The sequence below is a fragment of the Dunckerocampus dactyliophorus genome, chromosome 15 (assembly GCF_027744805.1).
Source record: "Dunckerocampus dactyliophorus isolate RoL2022-P2 chromosome 15, RoL_Ddac_1.1, whole genome shotgun sequence".
NCBI lineage: Eukaryota > Metazoa > Chordata > Actinopteri > Syngnathiformes > Syngnathidae > Dunckerocampus > Dunckerocampus dactyliophorus.
This window is the reverse complement of record NC_072833.1, coordinates 546,243-562,673: the sequence shown is the minus strand read 5'-3', so window position 1 is coordinate 562,673 and position 16,431 is coordinate 546,243. Positions and strand designations below refer to the sequence as shown.

The 16,431-nt window shown below is 46.5% G+C and overlaps 1 protein-coding gene across 3 annotated transcripts in view; it reads left to right on the top strand.

Annotated features, from left to right (window-relative positions):
- Window positions 1–16,431, top strand: part of LOC129168416 (protein O-mannosyl-transferase TMTC2-like) — a 29,516-nt gene that overhangs the window by 9,230 nt on the left and 3,855 nt on the right. Inside the window, exons 2-11 of one of the 3 annotated variants that reach the window (XM_054753650.1) lie at window positions 3,614–4,196; window positions 9,245–10,055; window positions 12,932–13,046; window positions 13,620–13,705; window positions 14,422–14,606; window positions 14,670–14,748; window positions 14,858–14,979; window positions 15,724–15,805; window positions 16,127–16,241; window positions 16,324–16,387. In XM_054753650.1, coding sequence (XP_054609625.1) covers window positions 3,614–4,196; window positions 9,245–10,055; window positions 12,932–13,046; window positions 13,620–13,705; window positions 14,422–14,606; window positions 14,670–14,748; window positions 14,858–14,979; window positions 15,724–15,805; window positions 16,127–16,241; window positions 16,324–16,387 — 2,242 coding nt within the window. Of the gene's footprint in view, window positions 1–3,613; window positions 4,197–9,244; window positions 10,056–12,931; window positions 13,047–13,619; window positions 13,706–14,421; window positions 14,749–14,857; window positions 14,980–15,723; window positions 15,806–16,126; window positions 16,242–16,323; window positions 16,388–16,431 lie in introns of all 3 variants that reach the window. The other 2 variants (XM_054753651.1, XM_054753649.1) reach the window with 2 other exon arrangements.

The following is a 16,431-nucleotide window of genomic DNA, read 5'->3' as shown; positions in this document are numbered from 1 at the left end:
TGGCGTGCCGACACATTTAGCCGTGTCTTTCTTCACAGTCTTGAGTGTGGGAAAGCGGTGACGCCACTTCTGGTGGAAGCATTGTTCTGCCAGTGGTGCCGCTGATGTTGGAACACACCCGTACGTGTGTGCGCTCACTTCCTGGTTGAGCAGAAAATCAGATAAACAGCCTGCGGATACAAAGAGAGAGGAGGAAATATTCCCTCAGTGTCTCTCAACGATATGGCGGCCATTCTTATTTAAGTGTCTCAAATAGGACGTCCCACCGTGGCGAAACCAAAGTGTGCTGTCCAAAATCTTGACTTTAAAAGTGCTTTCAGTAAGTACAGTTGTCCCTCACATATCACGGTTCAGTGATTGCTCCCTCGCCATACAGTGTTCCCAAAATAGCCTGCAATAAGTGAAATACACCAAGTAGGCAACTTTGTTTGTTTGCAATGATTCTATGTGTTGTAAGTCTGTAAAAGTCCTCACCACACACTTGATACACTTTTCTCAGACACGCATGAACATTGTCTGGCATTTCTCTCGTTTTAATTGTTTCATTGTAATTACTCTCAATCATCAATTGTAATGATCAACCTGCTGGGTTGCACACAAGAAGTGATGAAGTGACTCCCGTGTATTTCCCTCCCAGGCCTTGCCTCATCCTGGCATCTTTAAAAACGTCTTTAAGAAGTACAACAGCTCGACCCCTGACATTTGTGCACGTCGGGGAGCGTGCAGGGACTGGAAGATCACTTTCTAATCCTTTTCTGCAGGAATGAAGTGATGGTGTGATGGGGGGGTCATGACACGCGCACTCATTGACTGCAGTGCCGCTGCTTTGAGGGCTCAGATGAGAAAAGTCCATTTAATCAAAGCTGCTTGGACCGTTTGGTGTTTTCATAGTTCTTAGATCGGCTCCTTGCAAATTCGACCATTTGTGTGGCTGCTCTTGGCGTAGAGAAACCCGGATTAGCACGCAAATTGCACAGCAAAGCGGAGGCAGCTAAATGGAACTGGGCCAGATGGGGGTTATTCAAAGGGGGAGGTGATGCTGCCGCAGATGCAGTTGAAGATAAGACAGCAGCAGGATGATGGATGGGGGTTACCACGGAGAACATATAGTATCTTCACAATGAATTCACGTGGGAATGGCTGGAATCACCTGCCAGCTTCCGAAACTAGGAAAGGAAACACTTGGTGTGGAATTGTATCTCAGCCAGGCCTGACTACATGAAGCCCCCCCAAAAAAGTCCCCTTAGACCTGAAAAGACCAAAGCGATGCTGTACTTTCAGGGCTGTGAATAGTCCAGCAGCCATGGCCTAAATACGACGTCTGAATACAAAAGACCCCCCGCCCCAAACTTGGCTCGCTACGGGAGACCCCTCTGCTGCCTCAATGCTGCCATCACACGCTCCCCAGCACAAAAACACCTTTGCTTCCTTTATGCACACACACGCCTCGTTCCTCGTCGCCTTCTTCTTCTTCTTCTGCTGCTTTGAATCTGGAAATGATCTCCTAGCGTCTTTTCAGGTGAGCTTCACGTACACGCCGCACGATGTCATGAGGGGCAACGCCACGACGCCGCCCTCCAAAAGAAACACTTGGTGGGGAAACAATGTTGGGAATTAGCTCAGGCGAAGACAGCTTTATGGCCTCGTTTAGGAAGCTACTCAAGACAGAACACGCATGCACCGTTATGTCCTCCTTTCAGCGCTCACTTCTCCCTTTTTTGGCACTAAAAATGTACACTCGCCAAACAAAGGACCACCCCGTCTCCTCCTCCTCCTCCGCTGTGCACAAAGACAGAGCGTGCGCTAATGATGGTCAGCATCCCCCACCGGGAGACGGCAGGCTTATTTCTTCGTTTCTTCATTTATTCCTCCTTTCACTTGCTTTCAGATCAACATTTATCACCAGGAACACGCTTGGGGGGGGATCTTTCATAGGAATGGTTTATTGGTGTGTTTGTTTCAGACTTGCCAAATACATTTTTCAAGGTTTGGGGCTTTGTGGAAGCAAATCTGATCCGGGTTCACCGTTGTTTCCCCGTTTTTGTCAATAGTTGGTTTTGCATTTTATAATTTATATATTTTTTGTTTATATTGTCATATATTTTGGCTCATATTTCTGTGCATATGTTTGGTATATATATATTGTTCATATAGTATATTTTTGTTACTATTTTGTATATATGTTTGGTATATTTGGAATATATTTCTTTTGCTTGTATTGTCATATATTTTTGTTCATATTTTAAGTTTATATTTTTTATTTAATTTTTTGTTTATATTGTCATATATTTTTGTTCATATTTTAAGTTTATATATATATATTTGTTTATATTGTCATATTTTTAATATTTTACACATATTTTTGGTTTATATTGTGGATTTTTCTTGATGCTGTCATATATTTGATTTACATTTGTAGACATGATTTTTTGACATACAGTAGTAGCTCGCATAACGTAAACCTCCTTTTACGTCAATTCCACTGAACGTAAAGAATTGACGTAAAGTTTTTGCTTCGTATTACGGAAGAAATTCCATATAACATAAAGCGTCAAGTCGGTGCAAGTTCAGAAATTCCATTTGAATACTGTAGCTCGCGCAACAGAGAGAGGGAAACATTTTCCATGACTAACAGAGTACCCTTGGTGACGCCTTCTGACGCTTCACGCTGTCATCTCATTGGCTGACTTATACAGCGCGTACGTGAGTTTGTGTGAGAGACAGGCTTCTCCCTTCCTCATCGTAGTCGCCCTGAAACTAGTTTGCACGCATTGAAATCTCTTCTTGAATATTTTGAAGTGGCAAAGGGGGAGTTTGGGAGGATCTTGGAACGGATTAGGCTATTTACATGTATTTTACGCTTCGTATAACATAAAACCCTATAACATAAACGTTCTCAGAACGGGTTATTTACGTTGTAGGGGCGGCTACTGTATATTGTGAACATTTGATGTGCATGTTTGCATATTTTGATCATTTGTTTATATTGTCATTTATTTTGGGTCATTTGGTCACTGGTTTCTATTTTTCAATCATATTTTGTATATATATTTTGTTCATGTAAGTATTACTATATCTTCACACATTCATCTTGCCAAAATGAGTTTAGGGTGTCATCACCCCCCCTCCCCACAGTGTGTTCTCTCTTTATTCTGACAATTGGATTCATTTTGTCCCTCAATAACAATTTCCCTAAAGCTAAAAACAGCAAACAGTAGCGTCCTCGTTGAAGTGCACTGAAGGGTCTTTCCTCCGATTCCCTTATTTGACCGCTTCCTGCTTCCTGCTTCCTGTTTCCTGTGTGCATGTGTTCGTTTTGTCAAGGAATCACGTCTGCTCGCCTCTGGAACCTTCTAGCTTTCTGCTTTTCGGTCTGACACATGCGTACATTCCTGGAATGTAAATGATATTTTCTTTTCCACTTTCTCATGCACTCCAAATCATTATTCAAGTCAATCATTCCTTTGTTTGTGAGTTCCAAACAGTCCCTCTCCGCTTCCTGCCTGCTTCCAATCCGCAGTTTGGCTAAAATGAGAGCATTTTCACGACGTCACCATTGACAAACACCCAAAATAAAAGAAATATAAATCCACTTTTTCCTCTCCGTCCTTAGCCGAGCCATCAAGACCAACCAGGACCTCCTCCCAGAGACCCCATGGACCAACATCCTGTACGACGACTTCTGGGGTACCCTGCTCACCCACAGCGGCAGCCACAAGTCCTTCCGCCCGCTCTGCACCCTCTCCTTCCGCCTCAACTACGCCCTGCATGGCCTGCGCCCCCGGGGCTACCACCTCCTCAACGTAGCGCTGCACGGCCTGGTCACGGCCGCCTTCACCGCCTACAGTCGCCCACTGCTGGGGGGAGGACTGTGGAGTCTGCTGGCCGGTCTCCTGTTCGCGACCCACCCGGTGCACACGGAGGCGGTGGCCGGCGTGGTGGGCAGGGCAGACGTGGGGGCTGCCTTGTTTTTCTTGCTGTCTCTTCTCTCCTATGCGAGGCACTGCGGGCTGCGGGGGACGCTCCACACCCGACGGAGCTGCTGGGCGTGGATGCTGGGCAGCCTGTGGGGCGCGGCAGCGAGCATGCTTTGGAAGGAGCAAGGGGTGACGGTGCTGGCTGTGTCGGCCGTCTACGACCTCTTCGTCTTCCACAGGCTCACCTTCCGTCAGGCGCTGCTGCTCCCGCTCAGAAAGGTAAATAAACTGCCTCCCCAGACCTCATCTACTTCATGCTTCTTCTGCGGAAATTGCTTGTTTGCCTTCATTAGGGGTGCAATTAGGGCAGCTGCTCCTCAGCAGAGGTCTTCTGTCATATAGAGGATCTTTGACTGGCGTGTTTCCATCATGGTGCTCGTTTAGAAGACACATTATCCTGCACGTGACTGCTAGATGTTTACTAAAGACAGACGCCACACTCCTCACGGGAAACTCCTTTCCCTGTAGTGACTTCTTATGGGCCATTCACTGAAATGAATCGGGTACACGATTCACTTGAGTCACTCATCACAAAGCACATGCACATGTTGCAACAGTGAATCAGTGAAGCTTGAGTCTTCCTTGAGTCTCCGCAAGTCAGTGCAACTCGCAAGCTGAGTGAGTGAATGGTTGGTTTCGTGGTTTGGGTTTTGCCTGTGGTGCAGTTCGGGCAGGACGGGGACAGGAGAAGTCGGTTTGAGGCGAGGAGCGGATGTGCTAATGTGGGATGATACGTGCGCTTAAATAAATAGTCACCTGTTGTCCGGTTTCCTTTTTTGAACGAGCTAATGGAGACGGCTACCTGTGATTCGTGATTCAGTAAAAACTCCGTTTTGAGCGACTCGTTCTCGACTGGCACATCTGTACTTGATGGGCTACCAAACAGCACGTGCACGCACCGACGAGAGCAGCGGGTCCTCATGAGACAGCACGCAAGCTAGCACAGAGAAACCAGGATGATGGATTGTTGCACTGCACCAAAAGAGAAACATCATTTGGAAACTTTCCCTCCACTTTTGTCCTCTTTTGTTCTGAACGGCCTGGAAGATTTCATCACCCCCGGTGAGAAATCCTTCAGTGCAGCCATGCCAGGGTGCCAGGTTCCACTGCCCCCCCACATCCGTCCACCACATCTGGCTCATTTATCACAGCTCCGGTGCCCGCGCGAGGGCTCAGTCATGGTTATCTTGGCAGGGGGGAGCTTGTTACTCGGCGGGCTCGGCCGCCGGACCAGTGGTTTCCTGGATAACGAGCCAGACGTCTCAAGAAGTGAAGCTTGGGAACACAAAAGGGGAGGGAGACTATGCTCTCACTTCTTTATCTGGTCCCGGTCTTGGGAATGGATTTGAAGGCTACAACCGTCTGCCCTTCATGAAAAATGCAAATGAGCTCCAGCCAGCGTTCCATCCCTCATTCCGTTTCCTCCCTAATCAGAGTGAGACGACATTTCAAACGAGGAACGGTGGGACGACTAGCCAGTGGAGGATGGGGTGGATGGAGACAAAGGAGGGTGTGGTGTTGGCACCGCAGTCTACCGAGTAAAGAAAAAACATTGTCCTCCCCCATTCTGCGATTGCCGGCTACATTTCAGGGGCGGTCTTTAGCTGCATTTCCATCAGTCGGCATGGACTCACATTCATGGGCAATTAATAGATTTCAACCCTGATCTTCCAGATCTCCTGACTGTGTGGCCAGCATGCGCCCTAACTGATGACCCGTTACTGGGAAACACTTAACAGTCCTGGACAGCAATCCCTCCTTTATGGCGATTAATTGGTTCCAGGCTTGACCTGAATATGAATAAATGGAATATTTTCGTACTTATGGCATGAAAAAACCTCTTTACGATCTTCTAAATACGGCTTTTGACATTATTAGAGCCCTCTAGACATAAATAACACCCCAACAGAGTAGATGCAATCATTGAAAATCAGATAAGAAGAAGAAGATAAGATAACAGACTCACAAGTTAGCAGTTCCTTGATGTTCTTTTCTGAACGTACTTGAAATGGCTTCCCACTGGTATTAGCCAATATAGCACACAGAGTAAGAGTAAGTAAGCCATGTAAGACGTAAATAAAACTCCTGCTCCAGCAGTGTCACAGTAAATGTGTTCCCTCGGAAACCTTAGTGAGGAGTCTAGTGCCTGTCTCATCAAACACCGACACCTAGTGGCCAACGTAGAAGACTACATTCACAATTACAATGCTCCTTCTGCCTTGTTTGTGTTTGAGTTCATTTAGCCATGTTTATGCTTGAAAATGCTTCATTTAGGCCAAGAATAAGCACAATCTGCTTTATCTGATTCTCAACTCACAACCGGAACAGTTTTCAGTGGGTGGCGGGTCTACGCCTCGGCAAAAGGAATGAAATGAGTGCAGTGATGCGATGTCCATGAACGGTGCGTGCCATGTTTATGGGCGACTTTGAGCGGAAGGGGAAGGACATCGACTGGGGACTTAACCTGCCGTCCGACCGACACACAGCTGCAGATATCTGCTGGAGAAGAGCGCACCATAAAGACAGGACAGCAGTTTTACAGTACGTCCTTCAAAAAGGACGTGTGTAACTACACAACACACTTTTTTCTTTTTTTTACAGCACGCTGTTCAAACGCCGCACATGGTCGACTCCAAGCAGTTTTTAATCAAAAAAGTCTGGAGGACGTTTCCCGGCGCTTTGCAGATCTCAAGCTTTTGCACGTGTGAAGCCAACAGACGGACTCCTAAGGGAAGCAGACGTGGCAGCCGTCCACTTCCCCCACTGACACCAAAGAACGACAACGATAACGCAACTTGGGAGATACGAAGCAGCTCAAATCTCTTTCCAAACAAAACTCTTTTGTTTCTGCAGCCTGACGTAAGGCTTGCTAATTATCTGCATCAACTATGGTGGTTAACCACCTCCGGGGGGCCACTCCCAGCCAAATTGTGTGTGTTTATTTTAGCCGCAATCGACTTCAACGGCTAATTTGTGCTGCTGTAGAACTTTACTGCGTCACGCTCGTTGATGCTGCTAATTCATTCCGCAATGTGGTTGATGCTGAAACAAAGCAGCGCGTGCAGTCCACCTCAACATGCCAAACCCGTGCAGATACGCTACAGCGGGGGCCTCCGAAGTGCAGCTGGGGGGCCATTTCAGGCTCACGGCTGTTTTTCTGTTGGCCCACGTCAAATAAAATATCAAAAGAAAAGAAAAAAAATAAACCAGCAAAAATGGAAAAATCAGCCTTCATTTTACAAGAATAAAAGTCCTATTTTTATGAAAATAACATCATGTTGTGAGGAGTAGCAGAAAGATGTCATTTTGGGAAAATTAGGTTGCAAAAAAAGTTATACTAATGTTACAAGAAAACGAGGCAGCGAGAAACCAACAGTACGAGCAACGCTAGTCTTTTTAATGATTTCATCTGCTTGGAATTTATTGTCTTTGATTTCCTCATTTATTGTGACATACATGTGCTGCCGACCTCCTGGAAATGACATCTTGGTCTCCATGGGATTTATCTGCTTCAATAAATACAAATATTATGGGAATCACGGCAGAATTAGTCAATAGTTGGAAAATCAAAAAAAAGCAAAAAAAAAAAAAAAAACAGGCAAAGAAAAGAAAACTAAAAAAACAACAGCAAAAAATGGAAAAATCAGCAGAAATTTTGAGAGAATAAAGTCAAAATATATATTTTAAAAAAGTTGAATTCTAACAAGAAAGAAAGGTCACAATTTTACAAGAATAAACTTGCAATTTTACGAGGCAGAATAATGGCAGCATATTTGAAATAGTAAAGAAAATATGTCTGTTTTTTTGTAAAAAGTCGTAATATTCTGAGAAAAAATAAAGTTGTCATTCTTGGACAATTAGGTTGGGGAAAAGTTATTAAATATTATGGAATAATGTCACAATATTACCTTTTTTCTTACAAAGATTCTTTAAAAAGAAAGATCAAACATTTGGAAAATTAAAAAAAAAAACAACAGCAAAAATGAAAAAAAGAAGAGCAAAGAGTGAAGTCGATACTAATAGACAAAGCTGAGATGCAGTTTTCTCTTGGACTGTAGAGTACTAGCATGTCTAATCCCACATATCAAGGTAGCCCTTGCATCCTTGCACTTTTCACCACGTGCCCCACACTGGTCCAACTGTGGACACCCCTGCTGTGCTTTGCACCTGCAGGCTGCTCCTGCTGCTCACTGGATTGAATTGCTTGAAAGGTGATAAGTGTGAGGATTCACGACCATGCCTGAAAGCGAGGAGCATCAGCATAAAGCATCTCGATGGCAATTAAAGGACAATTTAGAGACACATAAAGCAGTTAAGGCTTAAATAAGGCTCATCTACTTCCATGCCACCAATGCTGGACTCATTTATGGAGCAGCTGTCAAAGTGCTCCCTTTTAAGAGCATCCTGGAGCTGGGGAGCGGGGAATGGCGGTCTTGCCTGCCCCCGTTGACCCTTTTCATGTTTTTTTCCACTTCTCATCTGGAGGAACCAACAACCGAGCTGGAGCTAAACCTCTTACCATAATCCTAAATGTGGGTTTTCCACCATGGTGGTATCTTACACTTCCATAACAGGATGTGTGCATGGGGCCGTGTTTAAGCGGAGGACAATAAACGCATCCTAATCTAACAGACAGAAAAGTCATCACCGTGTAGAAAAAGAAGACAAGTAGCTCGGGGGTTGAAAGTGCTGCGTGACAGGCAGAATGAACGCTCTTTGAGACGTAAACAGCGTCTGCATGCCAACACCGTGACTTCTAAGCTGATTAGCAGTCACCCACCCAAGAAACTCGACTACACCGCGGTGCCAAGGCATGGAAGCATAATGTATGTTCTTCTCAAGGGCGACTGTACCGCAGCGTACGCACCATCCATGTATACACAAACGCCTCCCTTAGCTCACAGTGCAAACAAAAATAACACAAGAAGTAAAACGTGGAACACACAATGTAACAGCACCACTCCCCCAACAGGAAGTTACCCAGCATGCTTTGCGAGTGATAAACTGTATTGTTTTGCATGTATGTAGAGTTCCACACCTGACCGCGCTAAGTAGGATTGGGATTACGGGACAGTGACACTTGGGTTACTTGTGTTCTTTGCAGGGATCCGCTGTGCTTTTCAAAGTAAAGTTGAATATGGTTTGTCGTCAGTGTGCAGCTCGTACGGCAGGACCGGCGAGCCCACGTCACGATTGTCAAGGAGCTGGCAACTCAACAACCTGTTGGCTAGAAGTTGATTCTCTGCATGATTTGTCTTCCCTTCCAGAAGAAGAACCCAAAGCTTCTCCTGAGCCTGTGCGTTCTGGCGTGCTGGGGCGTCATCCTGCTGTCAGGTCGTATCTACTGGATGGGCAACAAGCCTCCCAACTTCTCCAACTCGGACAACCCTGCCGCCGACTCCCTGCATCTCCTCACTCGGATGCTGACCTTCCTCCACCTGCCTGCCGCCAACGCCTGGCTGCTCCTCTGTCCCGATAAGCTGAGTTTTGACTGGTCCATGGACGCGGTGCCCTTGGTGAGGTCCTTGGCTGACTGGAGGAACCTCCACACGCTTGGATTTTATGGTGCGTTGGTCCTCCTTGCTTGGTTTGGCTTTCATGGCCCTACTTCTAAAGGAAAGGAGGACGGGGAATGTGTCACCAATGGGAATGGCTACCACGCCCTCGACACCAACCAAAGCACCAACTTGTGTCCACCAAAGGTGAACCTCAATGGCTCAGGCGGACTTCACATCAAGCCTCCTCGGATGTCTCTCCCCCCGACAGAAAACCTTGTCATCTTCTCACTAGCCTTACTGTCACTACCTTTCCTTCCGGCATCCAACTTGTTCTTTTACGTGGGCTTTGTCATTGCTGAGAGGGTTCTGTACATCCCCAGTGTAGGCTTCTGTTTGCTGGTGGCCACCGGTGCAAGAACTTTGTATGTTAGACTCAGGAGAAAAGGCTTCAAGGCTTTGCTGCTGGCTTTTTGTTCGGGGTTGGTGCTGCTGAATGGGCTGAGAACCATTCAAAGGAACAAGGACTGGAGCAACGAGGAGAAGCTCTACAAGTCTGGGATTAGTGTCAACCCTGCCAAAGGTATGCTGGCCATGTGGTCCAACACCTTCTACCTCCGTCAAGCGCAAGCGAAATGTATCATTGGAGTGGCCAAGGTGACACCATAACTCACATGGGGGGGGGGGAATAAGTTGATACATAGTTTGTGGATTCTGCTCCCCATCACGGTGGCCAACCCCGCGCAGGGCATAATACGGGAGCAGATGCCGATGGCACTCCTGGTTTACCTCTAGACTGCTTGGTTGACATGCCCCCTCATGCTGCTACAGAGCTTCCAGAATGAACACATGAACAATATGAACACATGTATGTGCTTTTATTGGCAGCTCCTCCCCAAAATAGGAAGGTTGTGTGCTGCAGTCAAATGCGTCCAAGCGGAAACGGCGGTTAGGCTGAACTAATGTTCTGCACCACAGAGCCGCGTTTGACAAAATTGTCCCCCGGCCGTGGGGGTGGCCACTGGGATTGACGGAGAGACACGTACAGTATATTGTCGTCTGTTTGTGTTCAAAGCTACTTGAAAAGTTCTGAATGGATTTGGATGACATTTTCAGGAATTGTACTGTATGTGTGTTATGGTGACAGGACTACTGTATGTATGTGTGTTATGGTGACAGGACTACTGTATGTGTGTTATGGTGACAGGACTACTGTATGTATGTGTGTTATGGTGACAGGACTACTGTACTGTATGTGTGTTATGGTGACAGGACTACTGTATGTGTGTGTGTTATGGTGACAGGACTACTGTATGTATGTGTGTTATGGTGACAGGACTACTGTATGTATGTGTGTTATGGTGACAGGACTACTGTATGTGTGTTATGGTGACAGGACTACTGTACTGTATGTGTGTTATGGTGACAGGACTACTGTATGTGTGTTATGGTGACAGGACTACTGTATGTATGTGTGTTATGGTGACAGGACTACTGTATGTGTGTTATGGTGACAGGACTACTGTATGTATGTGTGTTATGGTGACAGGACTACTGTATGTGTGTGTGTTATGGTGACAGGACTACTGTATGTATGTGTGTTATGGTGACAGGACTACTGTATGTGTGTTATGGTGACAGGACTACTGTATGTGTGTGTGTTATGGTGACAGGACTACTGTATGTGTGTGTGTTATGGTGACAGGACTACTGTATGTATGTGTGTTATGGTGACAGGACTACTGTACTGTATGTGTGTTATGGTGACAGGACTACTGTACTGTATGTATGTTATGGTCCTGTACTGTATGTGTGTTATGGTGACAGGACTACTGTATGTATGTGTGTTATGGTGACAGGACTACTGTATGTATGTGTGTTATGGTGACAGGACTACTGTACTGTATGTATGTTATGGTGACAGGACTACTGTATGTATGTGTGTTATGGTGACAGGACTACTGTATGTGTGTTATGGTGACAGGACTACTGTATGTGTGTGTGTTATGGTGACAGGACTACTGTATGTGTGTGTGTTATGGTGACAGGACTACTGTATGTATGTGTGTTATGGTGACAGGACTACTGTACTGTATGTGTGTTATGGTGACAGGACTACTGTACTGTATGTATGTTATGGTCCTGTACTGTATGTGTGTTATGGTGACAGGACTACTGTATGTATGTGTGTTATGGTGACAGGACTACTGTATGTATGTGTGTTATGGTGACAGGACTACTGTACTGTATGTATGTTATGGTGACAGGACTACTGTACTGTATGTGTGTTATGGTGACAGGACTACTGTATGTATGTGTGTTATGGTGACAGGACTACTGTACTGTATGTGTGTTATGGTGACAGGACTACTGTATGTGTGTGTGTTATGGTGACAGGACTACTGTATGTGTGTGTGTTATGGTGACAGGACTACTGTACTGTATGTGTCTTATGGTGACAGGACTACTGTACTGTATGTATGTGTGTTATGGTGACAGGACTACTGTATGTATGTGTGTTATGGTGACAGGACTACTGTATGTGTGTTATGGTGACAGGACTACTGTATGTATGTGTGTTATGGTGACAGGACTACTGTACTGTATGTGTGTTATGGTGACAGGACTACTGTATGTGTGTGTGTTATGGTGACAGGACTACTGTATGTGTGTGTGTTATGGTGACAGGACTACTGTATGTATGTGTGTTATGGTGACAGGACTACTGTACTGTATGTGTGTTATGGTGACAGGACTACTGTATGTATGTGTGTTATGGTGACAGGACTACTGTACTGTATGTGTGTTATGGTGACAGGACTACTGTATGTGTGTGTGTTATGGTGACAGGACTACTGTATGTATGTGTGTTATGGTGACAGGACTACTGTATGTGTGTGTGTTATGGTGACAGGACTACTGTATGTATGTGTGTTATGGTGACAGGACTACTGTATGTATGTGTGTTATGGTGACAGGACTACTGTATGTGTGTGTGTTATGGTGACAGGACTACTGTATGTATGTGTGTTATGGTGACAGGACTACTGTATGTATGTGTGTTATGGTGACAGGACTACTGTACTGTATGTGTGTTATGGTGACAGGACTACTGTATGTGTGTGTGTTATGGTGACAGGACTACTGTATGTATGTGTGTTATGGTGACAGGACTACTGTATGTGTGTTATGGTGACAGGACTACTGTACTGTATGTGTGTTATGGTGACAGGACTACTGTATGTGTGTGTGTTATGGTGACAGGACTACTGTATGTGTGTGTGTTATGGTGACAGGACTACTGTACTGTATGTGTGTTATGGTGACAGGACTACTGTACTGTATGTGTGTTATGGTGACAGGACTACTGTATGTATGTGTGTTATGGTGACAGGACTACTGTATGTGTGTGTGTTATGGTGACAGGACTACTGTACTGTATGTCTATGTCTTCCGCAGCCTGGGGCAACTTGGGTAACGTGCTGAAGAGCCAAGGCAAGATGGCAGAGGCGGAGAAAGCCTACAGAAACGCTCTACACTACAGGAGCAACATGGCCGACATGCTGTATAACCTGTGAGTGTCGGGGGGAAAGCTGGATGATGCATCACAACAACACGACACCCGCAGGGCGACATACGCCCCCACTGACTGACAGGGCAGGAAAACACCTCACGCTGTCATTTATTTATTGTCATCTGCTGGGGGCCATGCCGCCGCTTCATCAATACCGCCCTATGCGCTTGCACGGGGGGGTCGTCCTTATGTTTATTTATGTGTCATTTGGTCCTGCTGTCTTTGAAAGGGATAGTTGGCATGTTTGAACACAAAGTTGTATGACACCCCCACCAGCAGTGTAATACTCTACATCAACAGTAACAGCCCCCCCCCCCGCCACTTGGTCCCACGAGTCCAGTTCTGGTCGGATTTCCGTGACGAGGAATGTAGTCATTGAAGTAAACAGGCTTCTCAAAACAAAATGCATTCAAAAAGAGTCACATGGTCTGATTTCTTTCGAGGAGGCATTTTTAGGATGCAAATGTGTTCAACGCATGTCGTTCTGAGGAGCCAAACTTGACTTGAATCCCCCAGCAACGAAGCAGGACTACGTTGAAAAGCATTACTGATCACACGTCTTCTATCTTCCAGGGGTTTGCTGCTGCAGGAGAACCAGAGGTTTCCCGAGGCGCTTCACTATTACAAAAAGGCCATCGGGAGTCGGCCCACGCTGGCATGTAAGGAACACAACGGAGAGCCTACCAATGCTCGCTGCTTGGATGGCGCTGACGGAGGGATGATTATTCCCAAGCATGAATGAATACTGTATGTCCACCCTGCCAGGGGTCCCATGATGAAACGGCCAGTTTACAGTAGGTCTGTTTATGCAGCGTCACCACCAAAATGTCCCAAAGGAAACCATTAGCAATGTTCTTCAACATGTACAGTACAGCAGGGGTGTCCACAGTGCGGCTCGGGGGCCATTTACGACCTGCGGCGCAGGAAAACTAAAAAGAAACAACAGCAAAAATGGAAAAAAAGAGCAATAATGTCACAACAATAAAGACAAATAGTGTAGTGGGAGAATAAGGTCATTATATTAAGAGGAAGAAATAGCATCAGCTTGAAATATTAAAGACTTAACATTGAAGTTTGCAATTTTAGGAAATTGCAACTGGACTCCCTGGACGCCTCGGCTGAAAGTGGTGAACAGAGCGGGGGACGGAGGGCAGCGTCTAGCAGGAAGCGTTTGTGTTGCATGAAGGAGGTCACGTAGGAGCTATGAAGCATCCTGGCTCTGCGAGGGTTCATGCTGTGCATGTTTCACCATCAGTAACACTTCAAGTGGAAAAACAATCATACCTTTACAGCACTTTTGGGAAGCAGACATTTTTTGTCATGGGGGGCACTGAAAGGTCATCTTAAAGACTTAACCAAGCGCTCCGTGTTGCAGCGGCCTACCTGAACATGGGCATCATCTTGATGAACCGGGGCAGCCTGGAAGAGGCCAAGCGGACGTTTGTGACTTGCGCCGACATCCCCGACGACAACCTGAAGGACCCCCACACCCACAAGAGCTCGGTCACCAGCTGCCTGTACAACCTGGGCAAGATGCTGCACGAGCAGGGCCGGCAGGAGGTGAGCCGCCGGAGCGCCTGGCCGCCACCACGCCTGCTAAATGGCTTTTTCTCTCTGCCGCAGGACGCCATTTCTGTTTACAAGCAGGCAGTGCAGAGGATGCCCAGACACTTTGCACCACACAGCCTCTTTAACATGATGGGTACGCTATTGAAGCACCTGCTTGCGATGCTCTGCTTGTTTCGTCAGGTGGACGGACCCCAGTGATGTCTTCATTCATTCTTCAAGAATAACATCTTCTCTTTCGCTAGGAGAAGCCTACATGAGGCTGGACAGGCTGGAGGAGGCGGGCCGCTGGTACAAGGAGTCCCTCAGGGCCAAACCAGACCACATCCCGGCCCACCTCACTTACGGCAAACTGCTGTCCATCACGGTGAGGGAACCACTCCATGTAGTCCAGACATGCTGCCAGACGGCAGTGGGTCCAGTGGACGGGCTCACATACAAATGATGGAATTACTGGGCTTCCTTCTTCCATTCAATGAGCAACACGTGGCACCAGACTGGCGGCATGGACCCCCAATGCACACACGTTCTTTAAACGTCCCACATTATCTAACATTTCAAATACATCCAATTAGGCTTCATAATTACAACAGTTTAAAAGCCATGTAGCTTTCATGCTAATGACAAGTCTTGGAGTGTGTGTCTCCACACACTTATTTTCTCTTATCATGTCTACTATATTGGCTAATAGGAGTGGAAAGGTGACTATAGGGGTGTTATTTCATGCCTAGAGGGCTCTAATCATGTTAAAAAGCGTATTTAGAAGGTGGTAAACAGGTTTATTATGCCTAATATGTCTTTTATGCCTATAACTAATATCTTCCTTCCACTTCAAAGAAGTTGAAAGATTCAAGATTGAAGAGTTTTATTGTCATGTGCACAGTAAAACAGCAGTTCTACTATGCAATGGAAATCTTATTCTGTTCATTCTCCCAAGAAAAGAAAGAAAACACAAGAAAAGGGACGTTCAGCCCAAAATGAAGCCAGCAAGTGAGGGAGATGATCGTTTTTTGTCACGTTTGGTGCTCCTAAACAGGCTCTTGGGACACATTGCTGTTAGAACGTCATCCTGCTGGTGTCTACCCCAAAAAATACTCCTTCTTCCTTGCAGGGTGAAAGGACGGAGGCGGAAAAGTACTACCTGAGAGCCATCGAGCTGGACCCCCTGAGGGGAAGCTGCTACATGCACTACGGTAAGATGTCCATCTCCAGCATGTCTGATGTCCTCCAAGCAAATCAAGTCAGGACATTGTAGGCTATCTCCTTCCTGAGGGGGCCATTGTGCGTGTCTTGTAGCAGGTGATATTTATTTGGGGGGGTGTTATCTCCCATCTCTCTTCCATGGCTGAGCTCATGTTAATGGAGAGACGGTCAAGACCAGCAAGCGTTTCCTTCCATTGTTGTCAGCCTCCAGCACGTTCTCCTCTTCCTAACATCTGCAGACAGCGAAAGGGACAGGAAGTTGTTTTTGGAGGCTCTCCTCTTTTTCACCTCCACTGCTCCTCCATCTGCAGGCCAGTTCCTCCTGGAGCTCTCGCGACTCCCCGAGGCGGCGGAGATGGCGGAGAGAGCGGCCGAGTTGGACGGCTCAGAGTTTGATGTTGTCTTCAGCGCGGCGCACATGCTCAGGTGTGCGTAGACGAGTGTGGTGTCCAGCGTGTCTGCAAGGTGCTGTCCTTACGCCAACACATGTGCTGGGCTTTTTTGGCAGGCAGGCCAGCCTGAACGAGGCGGCAGAGAGGCAGTACAAGCGAGCAGCCGGCCTCAGACCGGACGTGAGTAGAACCCCATGGAGGAAGTGGGGCACCGTGACATCCTG